The 12,537-nt window shown below is 48.6% G+C and overlaps 1 protein-coding gene across 1 annotated transcript in view; it reads left to right on the top strand.

Moving 5' to 3' along the window:
• The first annotated feature begins 5,772 nt into the window (after window positions 1-5,772).
• LOC119855753 (PH and SEC7 domain-containing protein 3-like) overlaps window positions 5,773-12,537 on the top strand; it is a 147,546-nt gene continuing 140,781 nt past the window's right edge. The window contains 1 exon segment of the mRNA XM_038402407.2: window positions 5,773-5,924. Coding sequence (XP_038258335.1) covers window positions 5,904-5,924 — 21 coding nt within the window. The 5' untranslated portion in view covers window positions 5,773-5,903.

The following is a 12,537-nucleotide window of genomic DNA, read 5'->3' as shown; positions in this document are numbered from 1 at the left end:
TTAGCAGTATTTTTAACAATCACAGTGCATGTCTTCCCCGTTTCGCAATTCTCCACCAAAACTGTTATACTTATAAGCAGCACATGGGATCTTTTTCAGGGGAAAGGGTAATATGCCGCATTTATTGAAGATACAACAATTAGCTATGCATTCAATCACACACACCTACCCACCCACACTGTCCTGCCAGTCAATGTTATAGTTTCCAGTCCAGAAAACCGAGAGGCCAGCTAGATTGATCACCGGTGGGGAGGAGCCTAGGTTCCGTTGGCTGCGATGCGATGCTCTGAGGAAGTCTTGGGAGGACGAACTCAAAGTTTCACGGCAAGGCACCGTGTTTTATATAGTGATCTTCCTTTATTGGGACCATGAGTTTTGCACATTATGCTGTAATCAATTGTTGTTTGACAAGTGCTTGTTTTTTTAAATTGTCCTTATTTTTTAATCACAGCTATTTTGTCCCCCTTGATAGGTGCCTGTTTTATATTTAGAGTCGTTAATCTGCCCTCCTCTGACATTTTAATAGGGGGGTGTTGCAGCCTTCTAGCGCCCTGTGTCCATTTCTGGTTCCTCCCTCATACATCTACCTCAGCGATGGCCTTCACACTTATCTCCTTAAACATACATTCCTTATTCACACACAAAACAGAATTAATTTACACAGAACATTTGAACAGGAAAATCAAATTGCAATGCACAGGAAAATAATCATGACATTCTTTTACTTATTTTAAAATGCTAAACCTTCAACAAAACAGTGACCTTAAAACGTCTGTTACTGCCTGAAATCAGCCCAGACACAGATTCCGGCTGATGCATCTTTACCAAATGGCTCATTAGCCCATTCCTTTTTGCTATTCTAAAAGGGTGGCTGGTAGGATATGATCAAATCATACACCAATACATTTAATACATGCTACCTTATTATCTCATTAGTTTGTATTCTTTATTCTAAATCATACGTAATACAAACATAAAATCCTACTACTACAAGGGTACAATCCAGGACTAATGAGCGTTATGTCACCCTGCCCTGCACGCTTGGGTGCCCTACAATGCCTTGCTGAAGTAGCTCTCCCCGGGCTGCTCCCACACAGCCTTCCAGCATGCAAGCCACCACCGAGTGTCTGTGTGGAAATGCAGCCTCACAGTCACACATGAGCTCTCACCAGTCTGGGTTACACTGCAGGGTGACCTCAACCCACCCCCAGACTTAGCTATTCCCCCAGAAATGTACATCCTGTACTGCCCAGCCCTCTCGTGGACAATACAAGTTTATAAAGTCCATTATATTTTGGTCTAATCTGGTGGCTATGGGTCTAATCTGGGCTAGGTGCCTTTCTCTAAGACCGATGTCCTGGGTTATTTGTTCCACTGCCCCAGCTGGGTCAGACAGGGGAAGGAGGTGGAGCTGGGTGCCATCTGCCTAACAGTGATGCATGCATGCACTCATGCATGCACCCAGCATGCATGCACTCACTAAACCCCTGGTCCTCTTAGACAGTGAACGGAGCTACTCAAGCAAATCTGTCTCCCATCTTTGGGATTAATAGTGTGCATCAATTCTGGACAGATAGTAAAGGGGGCAGGTTCCTTGGCTGCTGACCCTGGCACACCAATGGGTACAATTTATGCAACAATGCTGAGGAAAGAACATAGGTACATAGGTGATGTTTCCTCTGCCAGGGTGTGTTGGCCCTTTAAGGGCAGGTACAGCCCAACACTCCTCTTCCTGTTTAAAACCAGGCCATTCTGGAAGGCTGTAACGCAAAGGAAGCCTGTGACAGACAGCAAGGAGGGGAGCGGGTCCTGTGGCTTTGCGAGAAGGGAGATGAGGCAAGGTCTGTAGAGAAGTAGAGTGGCTGCTGAAGTTGCAGGGGAAGTAGCCTGAGATGGGGTTAGGATCCCTGAAAAGAGGTAACTTGCTCACAGCCTGGCCCAGGAGATGGGAGACCTGGGTTGAAGCCTGTGCAGGGTCCCTGGTAGGTGTCCTAAGAGGCTGTGAACAGCTGGGTAAGGGATTGATGGGGGGGGGGAGATAAGGGTACAGAACATGGCCGGCTTGGGATGAGGAATGAGTGTGAGGATTCCTGTTGTAGGGCTCACAGCACTGGCTTCCAGAGCAGACTGGAGGCAGGGCAGGGTAGATACTGATGGATAGGACAAGTTGAATGGTCTGGCCTGGGGAAGGGAAATCTCTCCCATCTGGAGGTGTCAGAGGAACCACCTGAAGGCTATGGGCCGAGGAGGGCCAGTGTGCACTTTCATCTTGTGTTTGGAAGGGAAGGACTCTCCCTCTGGCTAAAGCACTGCGATCTCCCACCTTGCGAGAAAGAGACTGTTCCAGGAGGAATCCTGGGGTGCTGCTGGGGAAAATAAGACAGCAGCCTGATGGCTGGGAGGCAAGAACCTACTATGCTTGCCCTCAGCTCTGAGAGGGAGGAGGTTATATTGAACTACTACTGCCTCAGGAGTGTAATGAACTCAAAGGGCCAGGATAGGGCAGGCTTTGCATGAATAACTTACAAGTGGGGAAAAAGGACAGGAGTACTTGTGGCACCTTAGAGACTAACAAATTTATTTGAGCATAAGCTTTTGTGAGCTAAGGCTCACTTCATCGATGCATGCAGTGGAAAATACTGTGGGAGATTTTATATACACAGACACATGAACAATGGGTGTTACCATACACACTGTAACGAGAGTGATCAGGTAAGGTGAGCTATTACCAGCAGGAGAGGAAAAAAAAACCTTTTGTAGTGATAATCAAGGTGGGCCATTTCCAGCAGTTGACAAAAACATGTGAGGAACAGTAGCGGGGGGGAAAATAAACATGGGGAAATAGTTTTACTTTGTGTAACGACACATGCACTCCCAGTCTTTATTCAAGCCTGATGTCCAGGTTTGCAAATTAATTCCAATTAATTAAGAACCCAGCCCTGGGGAACTTAGGTACTGCAGGATAGCTCCACTGGGAGGAACGTGCAGAAGCAGAGCTCTGTATGAGAACACAAGTGACGCAACAGTACATTGATAGAATTACAGAACCCCCGCCAGAATAGTAACCCTAATAAATGAGCATACTCCAAAGTAACCGGCACATCTGGTAACCCTTGGGTACTCAAATCTATCTTGCCTCGCAGGGAAACCTGCCCGAGATAGATAGTCCCATACAGCAAAATCACAACAATATTCAGGTTACTCCCAGTCCCACAGGACCAGTCACTTACCCCAGGTCATTTGTATACAGATCTCAAACCAAAGACAATGCTTGTAGCCAAGCATGTAACAAACTAACTAAAGATTTATTAACTAGGAAAAAGAAATGAGGTTATATACAAGGTTAAAGCAAGTACACACACACAAGAGGTACAATCTTAAGTTCAAAAGGTAATAAAAGCTTCTATAAGAAGCAAACTTTTATGTCCTTTAGGGCTAACACAAGCCAAGCGGTTAGGGGATCTCCTTCTTGTGTTTAGGAATCTTTGCCCCACAGAGTCCAGACAGCACAAAGATCCCAAGTTCACCTTAACAGGCACTTTTATTCCTGTCCCCCAGCATTCAAGCTGTCATGGGACAGGAGCTTGTGCATGTAGCCTCTTTGGGGGGTGGGGAGCGGAGGGGAAGAAGCAATCAACAATGTTTTTTGTCCACAGTGGTTTGTCTGATGGCTGTAGACCTTCTTTTGTTGGGGAGAACATAACACCTCTTGTGGTGAACTAGCATTTCACACTTGGTAATGCTTCTCCCCTGACTATAGGGGATTTATAGCCTTAGCAAATGTTTTTATGGTTACCAAGGAAACATTTAAACATTACAACATGGGATACAGATATTATAAGTAGGATTAATACACGCAGCATCCTACGAGCATTCCATAAAATCTAAATCTGTTCTTATAACTCTACTATCTATTTTAATAATACTTACACACAGGTGAGCCAGCCTGGTTCCAGCTATGCATTGTCAGTGTTCAGTGCTGCCTAGGGGCCTTGGCATGAGCTGGCATCTGGTCTGCATCATTGTTCCTTCTCGGATATAATCTTGATCATGCTCAAACTATAAACAGGTGCTTGATTCGACCCTGAGGTAAAACTTTCTTGCTAGAGCCTATGGTATTGCCAACTTCACAAACGGTTACAACTGAAACACAACTACTGATAACTGTTTAAGTTTCATGAACTGAAAATTATGTGAAATATCACAAAAATACAAGGGAGAAAATACTGAGTAAAGTAACAGAAAATAACTTAATTCACTAGCCTATCATCACTATTGGTCACAGCATGAGCCCCAGCAGTGAACTTTTTGAGTCCCGTCTAAAACAGGGGTTCTCAGGACAAATTTTTGGTGGCCTCAGAGTGCAGCAACCAATTCTTGCTGGTGGCCATGCTTGCAGTCTTCCCTAAAATACTTAGTTAGCTTTAGGAAAAACGAATAAATATGCACATATACACGTCCAAATCAGTGTAATGTATTTATTGCTAGCTAGTAAGTGTACTGTGAAAAGTGATATTAACAATCATGCAAATATCACTTTTCACAGAAGACTTAATCAGCCCTGGCAAGCCTGGGGGAAAATTAAGCCCTGGATGGGGGGCCAGGGGAGGCATCGAGGGGCTAGAGCTGGAGCCCAGGGCCTGCTGCCACGCAGCTGGAGCCCGGGACTTGAGCCCAAAACCCTGTGACCAGAGCCCGCCACCCCAGGGCTGAACCCCAAAGCCCGAGTCCCACGGCCCCTGGGAAGGTGGGGAACTCACTGGGTGCCTGCTCTTCCAGCGTTGTGCCTCAGGTGTCTCCCAAGGGGGGTAGGGCCCAACTCCTGCTGGCAGCCCCAGAAATCAACACCGAGGAGGGGCATCCAGGAGCAACAGGCAGGGGCCAGTACTCTGCCCCCAGCCCAGGAGGTTGTGACCACAAGAAAAACCCCCTGATGGAGGCCACGGTGGCCGCATTTGAGAAACGCTAGGCTAAAGCAATATGTACTTGAGCGTACAGAAATAATGGCCAAATGCAATGAAGTTAATGCCCTGCTTAGTCCGGATGGTCAACTACAGCCATTGTAGCCACCTCCTGTGAGACTCAGGATACTTGTTCTTCTGAGAGCTCCAGCTCCTGGAAGCCCATGATTCTATCAGAATCTCAGCTTTCACATACAGACAAGTTTCTAGACCTCATGGTTACAGAGAAATCTTGACATTTTAAGCATTTATTCTTCTGGGTGGAGTTTTAAAAAAGCGCCTGCGGGGTTTAGGGGCCTAAATCAGTGGGCGGTGTGCTCCTAAACCCCTTAGGTTGCAGCTGGGGACCCTCTCCCCTTAACGCCATACGCCTGGATCTCAATCTCCCGATTTTTGATCTGGGCTTTTCCCTCCGGGGCTGCGGCTTTGTCTACTCCCGGAAGAGGGAACCGCTCGCCCTGGGGAGCCAAACCCCGGACCGCGCGCCCAGGGACACGCACCTCGCCCCGGCGGCCCCCCCACGGGACGGGGCAGCCCCGCTCCGGGGCCGCGGGACGGGCCCGGTCCTGCGGCTCGGACCGGGCGCAGCCCCCACGGCTGGATGGGCGGACCCGGCGCCGCGGGGCGCCTCAGCCCGGCCGCCCCGGCGGCGCCCCCCGGCCTGGCCCCGCGCGAGCCCGGCAGCGGCAGGCCCGGGCGCGCGGCGCCTCACGCGCCCGGCCCGGGACCCGGCCGCCGCCAGCGGCTCCGCGGCCGGGGCTCGGGCAGGGCCCTCGGCGCATGCGCGCAGGGGAGCCGCGGCGGCCGGCTCGCACATGCCCAGACGCGGGGGAAAGGCTCCGTCCCGGCTCGCGGGAAGTTCGGCGGCCGCCGCCGCCGCAGCAGCAGCAGCAGCCCCGCTGGGTGCGGGGGAGGCTCCGGCTCCGGCTCCGGCTCCGGCCGATGGACGCCGGCGCCGGCGGGGTAAGGGACCGCGGCGCCCAGCCCCGGCCGGAGCGTTGCCTCCCGCGGCGGGTTTACGGGCTCGCGGGGGAGGCTCGGGGACGCGAGCGCCCCCTGGCCGCCGGCTCGCCCCGGATAGCGGAGCCGGTCGCTGCGCCCGCGCGGGCCGCTCCCGGCCGGGGCCGGGGCCGGGGCCGGGGCCGGGGGAGCAAAGGGGGGCTGGTCTTTGCCGACGGTTTCTTCAGCCTGGAGGCGCGCGCTCTGTGGCTGCTGCTGCAAACCGAGATTGTCGCGTCTGCTGCCCGGGCAGGTCAGGGCTGCGCGGGCCGGGATTGCCGTCGGTACGATTTCCTCGGCTCTGTTGCCGTCCGCTGCGATGCTGGTGATTGAAACGAGAGCCCGGCGGAGCCCCCGGTCTGCTGGTTAGTGCCCAGGCAACGTTGCCTCGGGACGAGGCAGGGAAAGCGGGATCCGGTTCACGGTGGCGGGGAGCGTCCTGCCGAAAGAAAAGACCCCTCCCCCCCCGGTATATTTCTTTGAGAGTCTTGAGTTGAGCGAGCGGCGGAGTCAGCGTGCGCTAGACATTGAAACTCCCGGACTCGCACCGTGTGTTGTGCTGCTGGAGTCGCGTCAGGCGCCTGCAGCTAGCGCTCTGGCCGCCCAGCAAGCGGGGTCCTCCCCGGCTGCCCTGGCGGCGTTGGCTCCTTCGCGGTTCCGCCGTCTTGCGTTACATCTGTCGTCGGGGGCAAGGCAGAGACTTGGGCTGAATCAGCAACTTGTTCCTCCCCGTCTCCGAGCCGCAAAAGGACGCACGTCACTGTAAGCGCGCTGTAGCTCACGAAAGCTTAGGCTCTAATAAATTTGTGAGTCTCTAAGGTGCCACAAGTCCTCCTTTTCTTTTTGCATAACCCCACAGGATGCCTGCTGGACAGGGTTGCTTCGTCTGAGATAAAGTATGACTGAAAGGGTGTGGGAGAGCAACTGATAACTGCTCTTGTAGTAGGTTTCAGAGTAGCAGCCGTGTTAGTCTGTATTCGCAAAAAGAAAAGGAGGACTTGTGGCACCTTAGAGACTAACAAATTTATTAGAGCATAAGCTTTCGTGAGCTACACTACAGCTCACTTCATCGGATGCTCTTGTAGTAACTTCAGCCATAGCCTGTATGCAAAGTAGATAACAATGGGATCCCTATTTTATGAACAAATTGTGGACTGAGGGTTTCATAAAATCAAAAAGTTCATAAAAGGGACCACTTCAAAATGACATTAGGTATGGTGCATAAGTTGCAGGACGGTGCCCTGCATTGCTTTTTTTTTTTTTTTTTTTACTACTTGTGCTTCAAACCACTGAAAAGTGATTGCCAGTGCACTGAAGGCATCAGAATGTGCAGGGATGTCAACTTGTTCTTCATCAACATCACTTCCATTATGCGACTTTTTTCCCTGTCAAGGAAACCTGGTCCATGTAACAAGTTGTTCATAAGGCCGGCGTTTGTAAAATTAAGATTCTGCTGTAAAATGTAGAGAAGAATGTGAAATGGTGAATTAACTCGCTTGTCATTCACAAAACCTGTATACTTTCTCAGTAGCTGATATGATCACTTCAGTCATTTGAGCTGTATTTGTTTAGCTAGTGTTGTGGAAAGAAACCGCTTCCTATTTGAAATGCTATTTCATCACTTAGGGAAACTATGGGGCAGATCCTGAGATGGTGAATTTCAGTGGAGCTGTGCTAGTTTGCACCTGCTAAGAACCTGCCTTAGTTGCACTGAAGTACACCATTGATTAACAGCATCTGAGGAACTGGCTATATATACCCAGTTGCACTTTGTTGGGGCTTCTTTCTTTCTGGCATCACTTACCTTTTCATATAGATTCAGAAGCCATGTCTCCTGCATTATTCATATGGCCCAAATCCTTTCCCCTATGCAGTGCTTGAGGAAATGGGCTCTATTAGGATTTCTAATGGGTCTGCCACCATAGGGTTGAGGGCTTGGTGCTAGGTAGCCCCAGGAAAATTGGGAAAGAGGAAATCGAAATCCTATGGAGTGTCTTACTACTGCAGTCGATGGCTCTGCTGTGGCTGGGCCATCTCTGTGTGCGTCTGGTGGATTTGCATGATAGGACTTCGGTTTCCAGCCTTGATATAGGGATTTTTTTTGATAGGTTTGTGGGAACTACCATCACACATGACTTCACTAACTGTAGTTAAGGGGCCCAGTTGTTCCATTTTGCATGTACACAAACTGGGTTCTTACCAGGCACCTATCGCTAATATCTGGGTGCCTGCAAATTGGAGACAATAGAGCAAGGAGCCCAGCAAGTAAATTAGATTTCTCCTTCCTTTTCAGGAGGTTGCTGGGTGAGGGAAGAGTGCAAGCTTTTCTTTTGTTGCTCTTGTGGCTAAAAAAATGGGTTTGCGCCTAGCTCTGAATGCTGAGGTGGGTGGTCGTTCTTACCTCCTCTGGAAAGGAGTGCCATATTTTTGGGCTAGTTGATAGGAAAGCAACTCTTGAGGAATAAGGATGCAATACCTGAGTAAGAGGGGCTCTCTTACATAGCATGGGTCAGCGCAATGTAGGATCTTCAAGATGAATGCTCTTGATAATCCCATATTACGAGAAGTGCAATGGAGTGATGTACCGTTGGCAGCTAGGCTTGCTGCCAGGGTCTGGATCTTTAAGGTCAATGTGCTTATTCCCAAGCACAGGGAGTTGCAGTGGTCAGCCTGGAAGCCACAAAGGTGTGAATCACACCTGGCCAGGCCAGGTCTGATGGTGCAAGATGCAGCTGCCCTTTCACCAATGAAGGGAATGCACTTTGGCAGCCCTGGCTGATGAGGTGAGATCAGCACAGGTTACTGTTTCAATGGGAAAAAGCTTCCAGCTCTATAAAAGGGTACGGGACCGGAGAGCCAGTGATGGGTTTTAAGCTGAGCGTGCATGGTTGTGGAGTAGTATTGATGGTCAGGAGTAGGCCAAGTTAATGGTAGAGGGGAGTTAAAGACCATTCTGTGCATAACTGACTATATGTTAGGGCCCTGACTGGAGGAGTACCTGAATGGCTCCCAGCTCTGGAGGCTGCTAGATTGGTGAACTGAGGATCAGTGGGAGGTAGTCTAGTGGCATCAAGCTGACTATCGAGGTCTTGAGTTCACATTGCCTCACGAGTCCATCAGCAGAAGACTTACACAAGTTAAGAGCAAAGATGCTATTTGTACTCTGCTAATATGTGGCTACAAAACCAAGTAATCAGAATATAGAAACACCCTCTGATTAGGGGATTAAGTGATCAGGCATGCATATCCGGTCTCTGGGACATTTGACCTGGTTTCTCAGGAAAGTTACATTGATGAATCAGATATCGAACAGAAAATCTAATCTGATCCGGTAATGAACATGGTTCTCTCCTTCCTTTTTACTATCAAATGAAGCGTTGGCTTATCTTCAGATAACAGCAGCTCATAAATACGTCATTGAGGTAATAATTGTACCTCTCCGCACTGAACAACAAATGCCAGGATTAATAGCAAGAGTCTCTTAGGCTCAGGATATGGTTTTATTCTAGTTAACAGAAAGACCCTTCAGGTTTCTTTATTCAAGTGACTATTTCCAAAACCAACCAGGACACTGCTTTGGAAACTCTTTTTTAGAGTCACAAAATATCAGGTTAGTTTCAGATCTGTTTTCCTCAAGCTCTCGTTGATCGGCATTGATTATATTACCCTCATGCTGCATGGTCTTTCAGTGGCTGCCATGAACCTGGGCTTCCCTAGCTGCACAGAGGACCCTGGGGAGTGAGGATTATCAGAGCCATGGAGACAGGTGGACTCTAGCCAAAAGGGACTGCACTATTGTGATCTTTCAAAATGTTACACTGTGATGCTGGCTGTTCCACTTCTGACCCCAATAACTCCTCCTGGAAACTCTGCTGGAAACTCTCTTGTATCTAGCTGGTCTGTTGTGCACTGGGTTGTGCTAGTCTCTGGAGCTCTGCTTTTGCTCCTTGCAGGGGCAGTCCACATAGAGGAAGACCCAACTGCTCTGCTACCTCCTCAGATGCTAGCGGTGGCCAAGGCCAAGCTCTGTCCTGGGGTATTATGCTAGTGACCCTTCTGCGTTCTCTGTTTGTCTGGCGTTCACCTGATGGTCCCTGCCCCCAAGAAGAAAAGGAAGGTGTCCCCAAAGGACAAGAAATACCTTCTTCCTGCATGGGGGAGCGGCATTCTCGAGCGGGGAGACTTCCTCCCCAGGCCCAGATTAATGCATAGGCAGCCTTGGCACATGCCAAGGGCCCAGTTTAGGGGGGAGGGCAAGGGATGCAACACCTGTGCACCAGGTTGCAATGCCACTCACTCAAATTTGGCCTCGCCCCCATCGTGATGGAGGGGTGGCAGGGCCCAACCTGAGTGGGCAGCGGGGTGGCCGGTACTGCTTCTCCACTCTGCTGCTTTGGGGCCAGCTCCTGCACCAGTACCTGAACCAGACGACCAGCCGGAGCTTCGCTGCCCCAGGCACAGGATGGGGAGCTGCAGTCGCGCCGGCACAGGGGAGCTGGCCAGGAGAGGGGCAGTGGAGAGCCCTGGGGGTGTACCTGAGGGGGGCAGTATATGTGCACTGGGAGCCAGTTGCTGACTGATCTGGGGAGGAGGGGGGTTAACTAAGCAACAACTGTGTACGTGTGCTTAGGGCCCAACGATGGGCTGATCTGGCCCTGTTCTGGCTTATCCTTGGATAGCTCTCTATGTGAATCTGGCTGTAATAGTGGCAGTGGGATTTTTGAGTCTGAGGAGGGACACTGTCTAATGTTCAATAACTCAGCATCAAGCTGATTAAAGCCCTTTTGAAGATGGTTGCACACAGGTGGCTTTCATTGTAAATATTAGACCAGTGTTTTCTGGCCAAGGTAGTCAAACGTGGGGCTTTAAGTCTGTGGGTCGATGTCTAGATAAGTGGCCTGACTCCTAAAAGTGCACACACAGGAGCTTCCACTGGGGGACCTGGTGAGGGCTTGGTACTCTGGGAAATCAGGTCATCCACTTAGATACCTAAAGACTGATTCAGCAACCTAGCTTCAGATTTAAACAAAATAAATAAATCTTCTCCTTAGACACCTTAAAGGCCTCTGTGTCTTCTAAAAATGTACTGCTCTGTCATTAAGGGTAAAACATACAGGTGCACTGCACTGGAGTATCACTAAGGACCAATATTAAGGGCCTAATGCACCACTGAAGCCTTAGTGAGAATTCTTTGCATTGGAGTGAATTTTAATGGATATGAACTGCAGACACAAATGCCTAGGGAACTTTCATGTGAAACTACACTGAGACATTTAAAAAAAAAAAAAGTAGCAAATTATGTTACTTCATTCAGCCCTCCAGCTGCTAAATGAGAATAGCGGGTCTATGTGACATGGGAGAGAACCATGTGTGCACTTTCCAAAAACTTTATGTTTTTAGCAAGCCCAAGCATGACATGCTGCAGAAATGGAGTTGGTGAGTAGGTGGGGCCTCACTGCCACAAGGCTAAGAGCTTAATATGATTGAATATGTCATAACTTGCTTATGAGGCAAGCTTCTTCCTAACCTCCAGCTGAGGGAGTTGGCTTATGCCCTGAAGTATGAGGGTTTATATCACTTCCAAACTTGTATTTATTTTTTAATCCTTACTAATGCAGCTCGGAATGTTCCCTGTAAATGTCCAGGCTTCTTCTGAATGCTGCTAAGCTCTTGGCTTCTGAGACCTTGTGACTTCAATGGGCTTTGGATCAGCCCCAAAGTTAGTGGCAAAATTGAGAACAGAAATCAGAAATCTTAACTTTGTGCTTGATCCAACAGTTACAGCTGGGCCCTTTACTGCAGCGCAGTCTTTCTTCAGAGACAAACGTAATGGCAGCTACCACTCCATGATGTTAAAACTGCACTATGTCTGGCCAAGATCTTTAAAAATGGGTACCTAAAGTTAAGGTCCTAACGGCCTGAACCTCATTTACAGTAAAGCTCCTTTATAATGCCAAAGCAGTATAAAAGAGGTCTGAAAGTCAGGATATATTACAGTGTAAATAATAGGGCTGTCAAGCGATTAAAAAAATTAATCACAATTAATTGCGTGTTTAAACAATAATAGAATACCATTTATTTAAATATTTTTGGATATTTTCTATATTTTCAAATATATTGATTTCAATTACAACAGATTACAAAGTGTACAGTGCTCACTTTGTATTTATTTTTTATTACTAATATTTTCACATTAAAAAACCAAAGAAATAGTATTTTTCAATTCATCTAATACAAGTACTATAGTGCAATCTCTTTATCATGAAAGTTGAACTTACAGTATGTACAAAAAAAACTGCATTCAAAAATAAAACAATGTAAAACTTTAGAACCTATAAGTTCACTCAGTCCTACTTCCTGGTCAGCCAGTCACTCAGACAAACAAGGTTGGTTACAATTTGCAGGAGATAATGCTGCTTGCTTCTTGTTTACAATGTCACCTGAAAGTGAGAACAGGAGTTCCCATGGCACTGTTGTACCCAGCGTCTCAAAATATTTACGTGCCAGCTGCGCTAAAGATTCATATGTCCCTTCATACTTCAACCACTATTCCAGAGGACATGCATCCACGATGATG

This window comes from Dermochelys coriacea, chromosome 5 (assembly GCF_009764565.3).
Source record: "Dermochelys coriacea isolate rDerCor1 chromosome 5, rDerCor1.pri.v4, whole genome shotgun sequence".
In the NCBI taxonomy this organism is placed as follows: Eukaryota; Metazoa; Chordata; order Testudines; family Dermochelyidae; genus Dermochelys; species Dermochelys coriacea.
The sequence above is the reverse complement of the archived record's forward strand: the minus strand, read 5'-3'. Positions and strand labels throughout refer to the sequence as shown.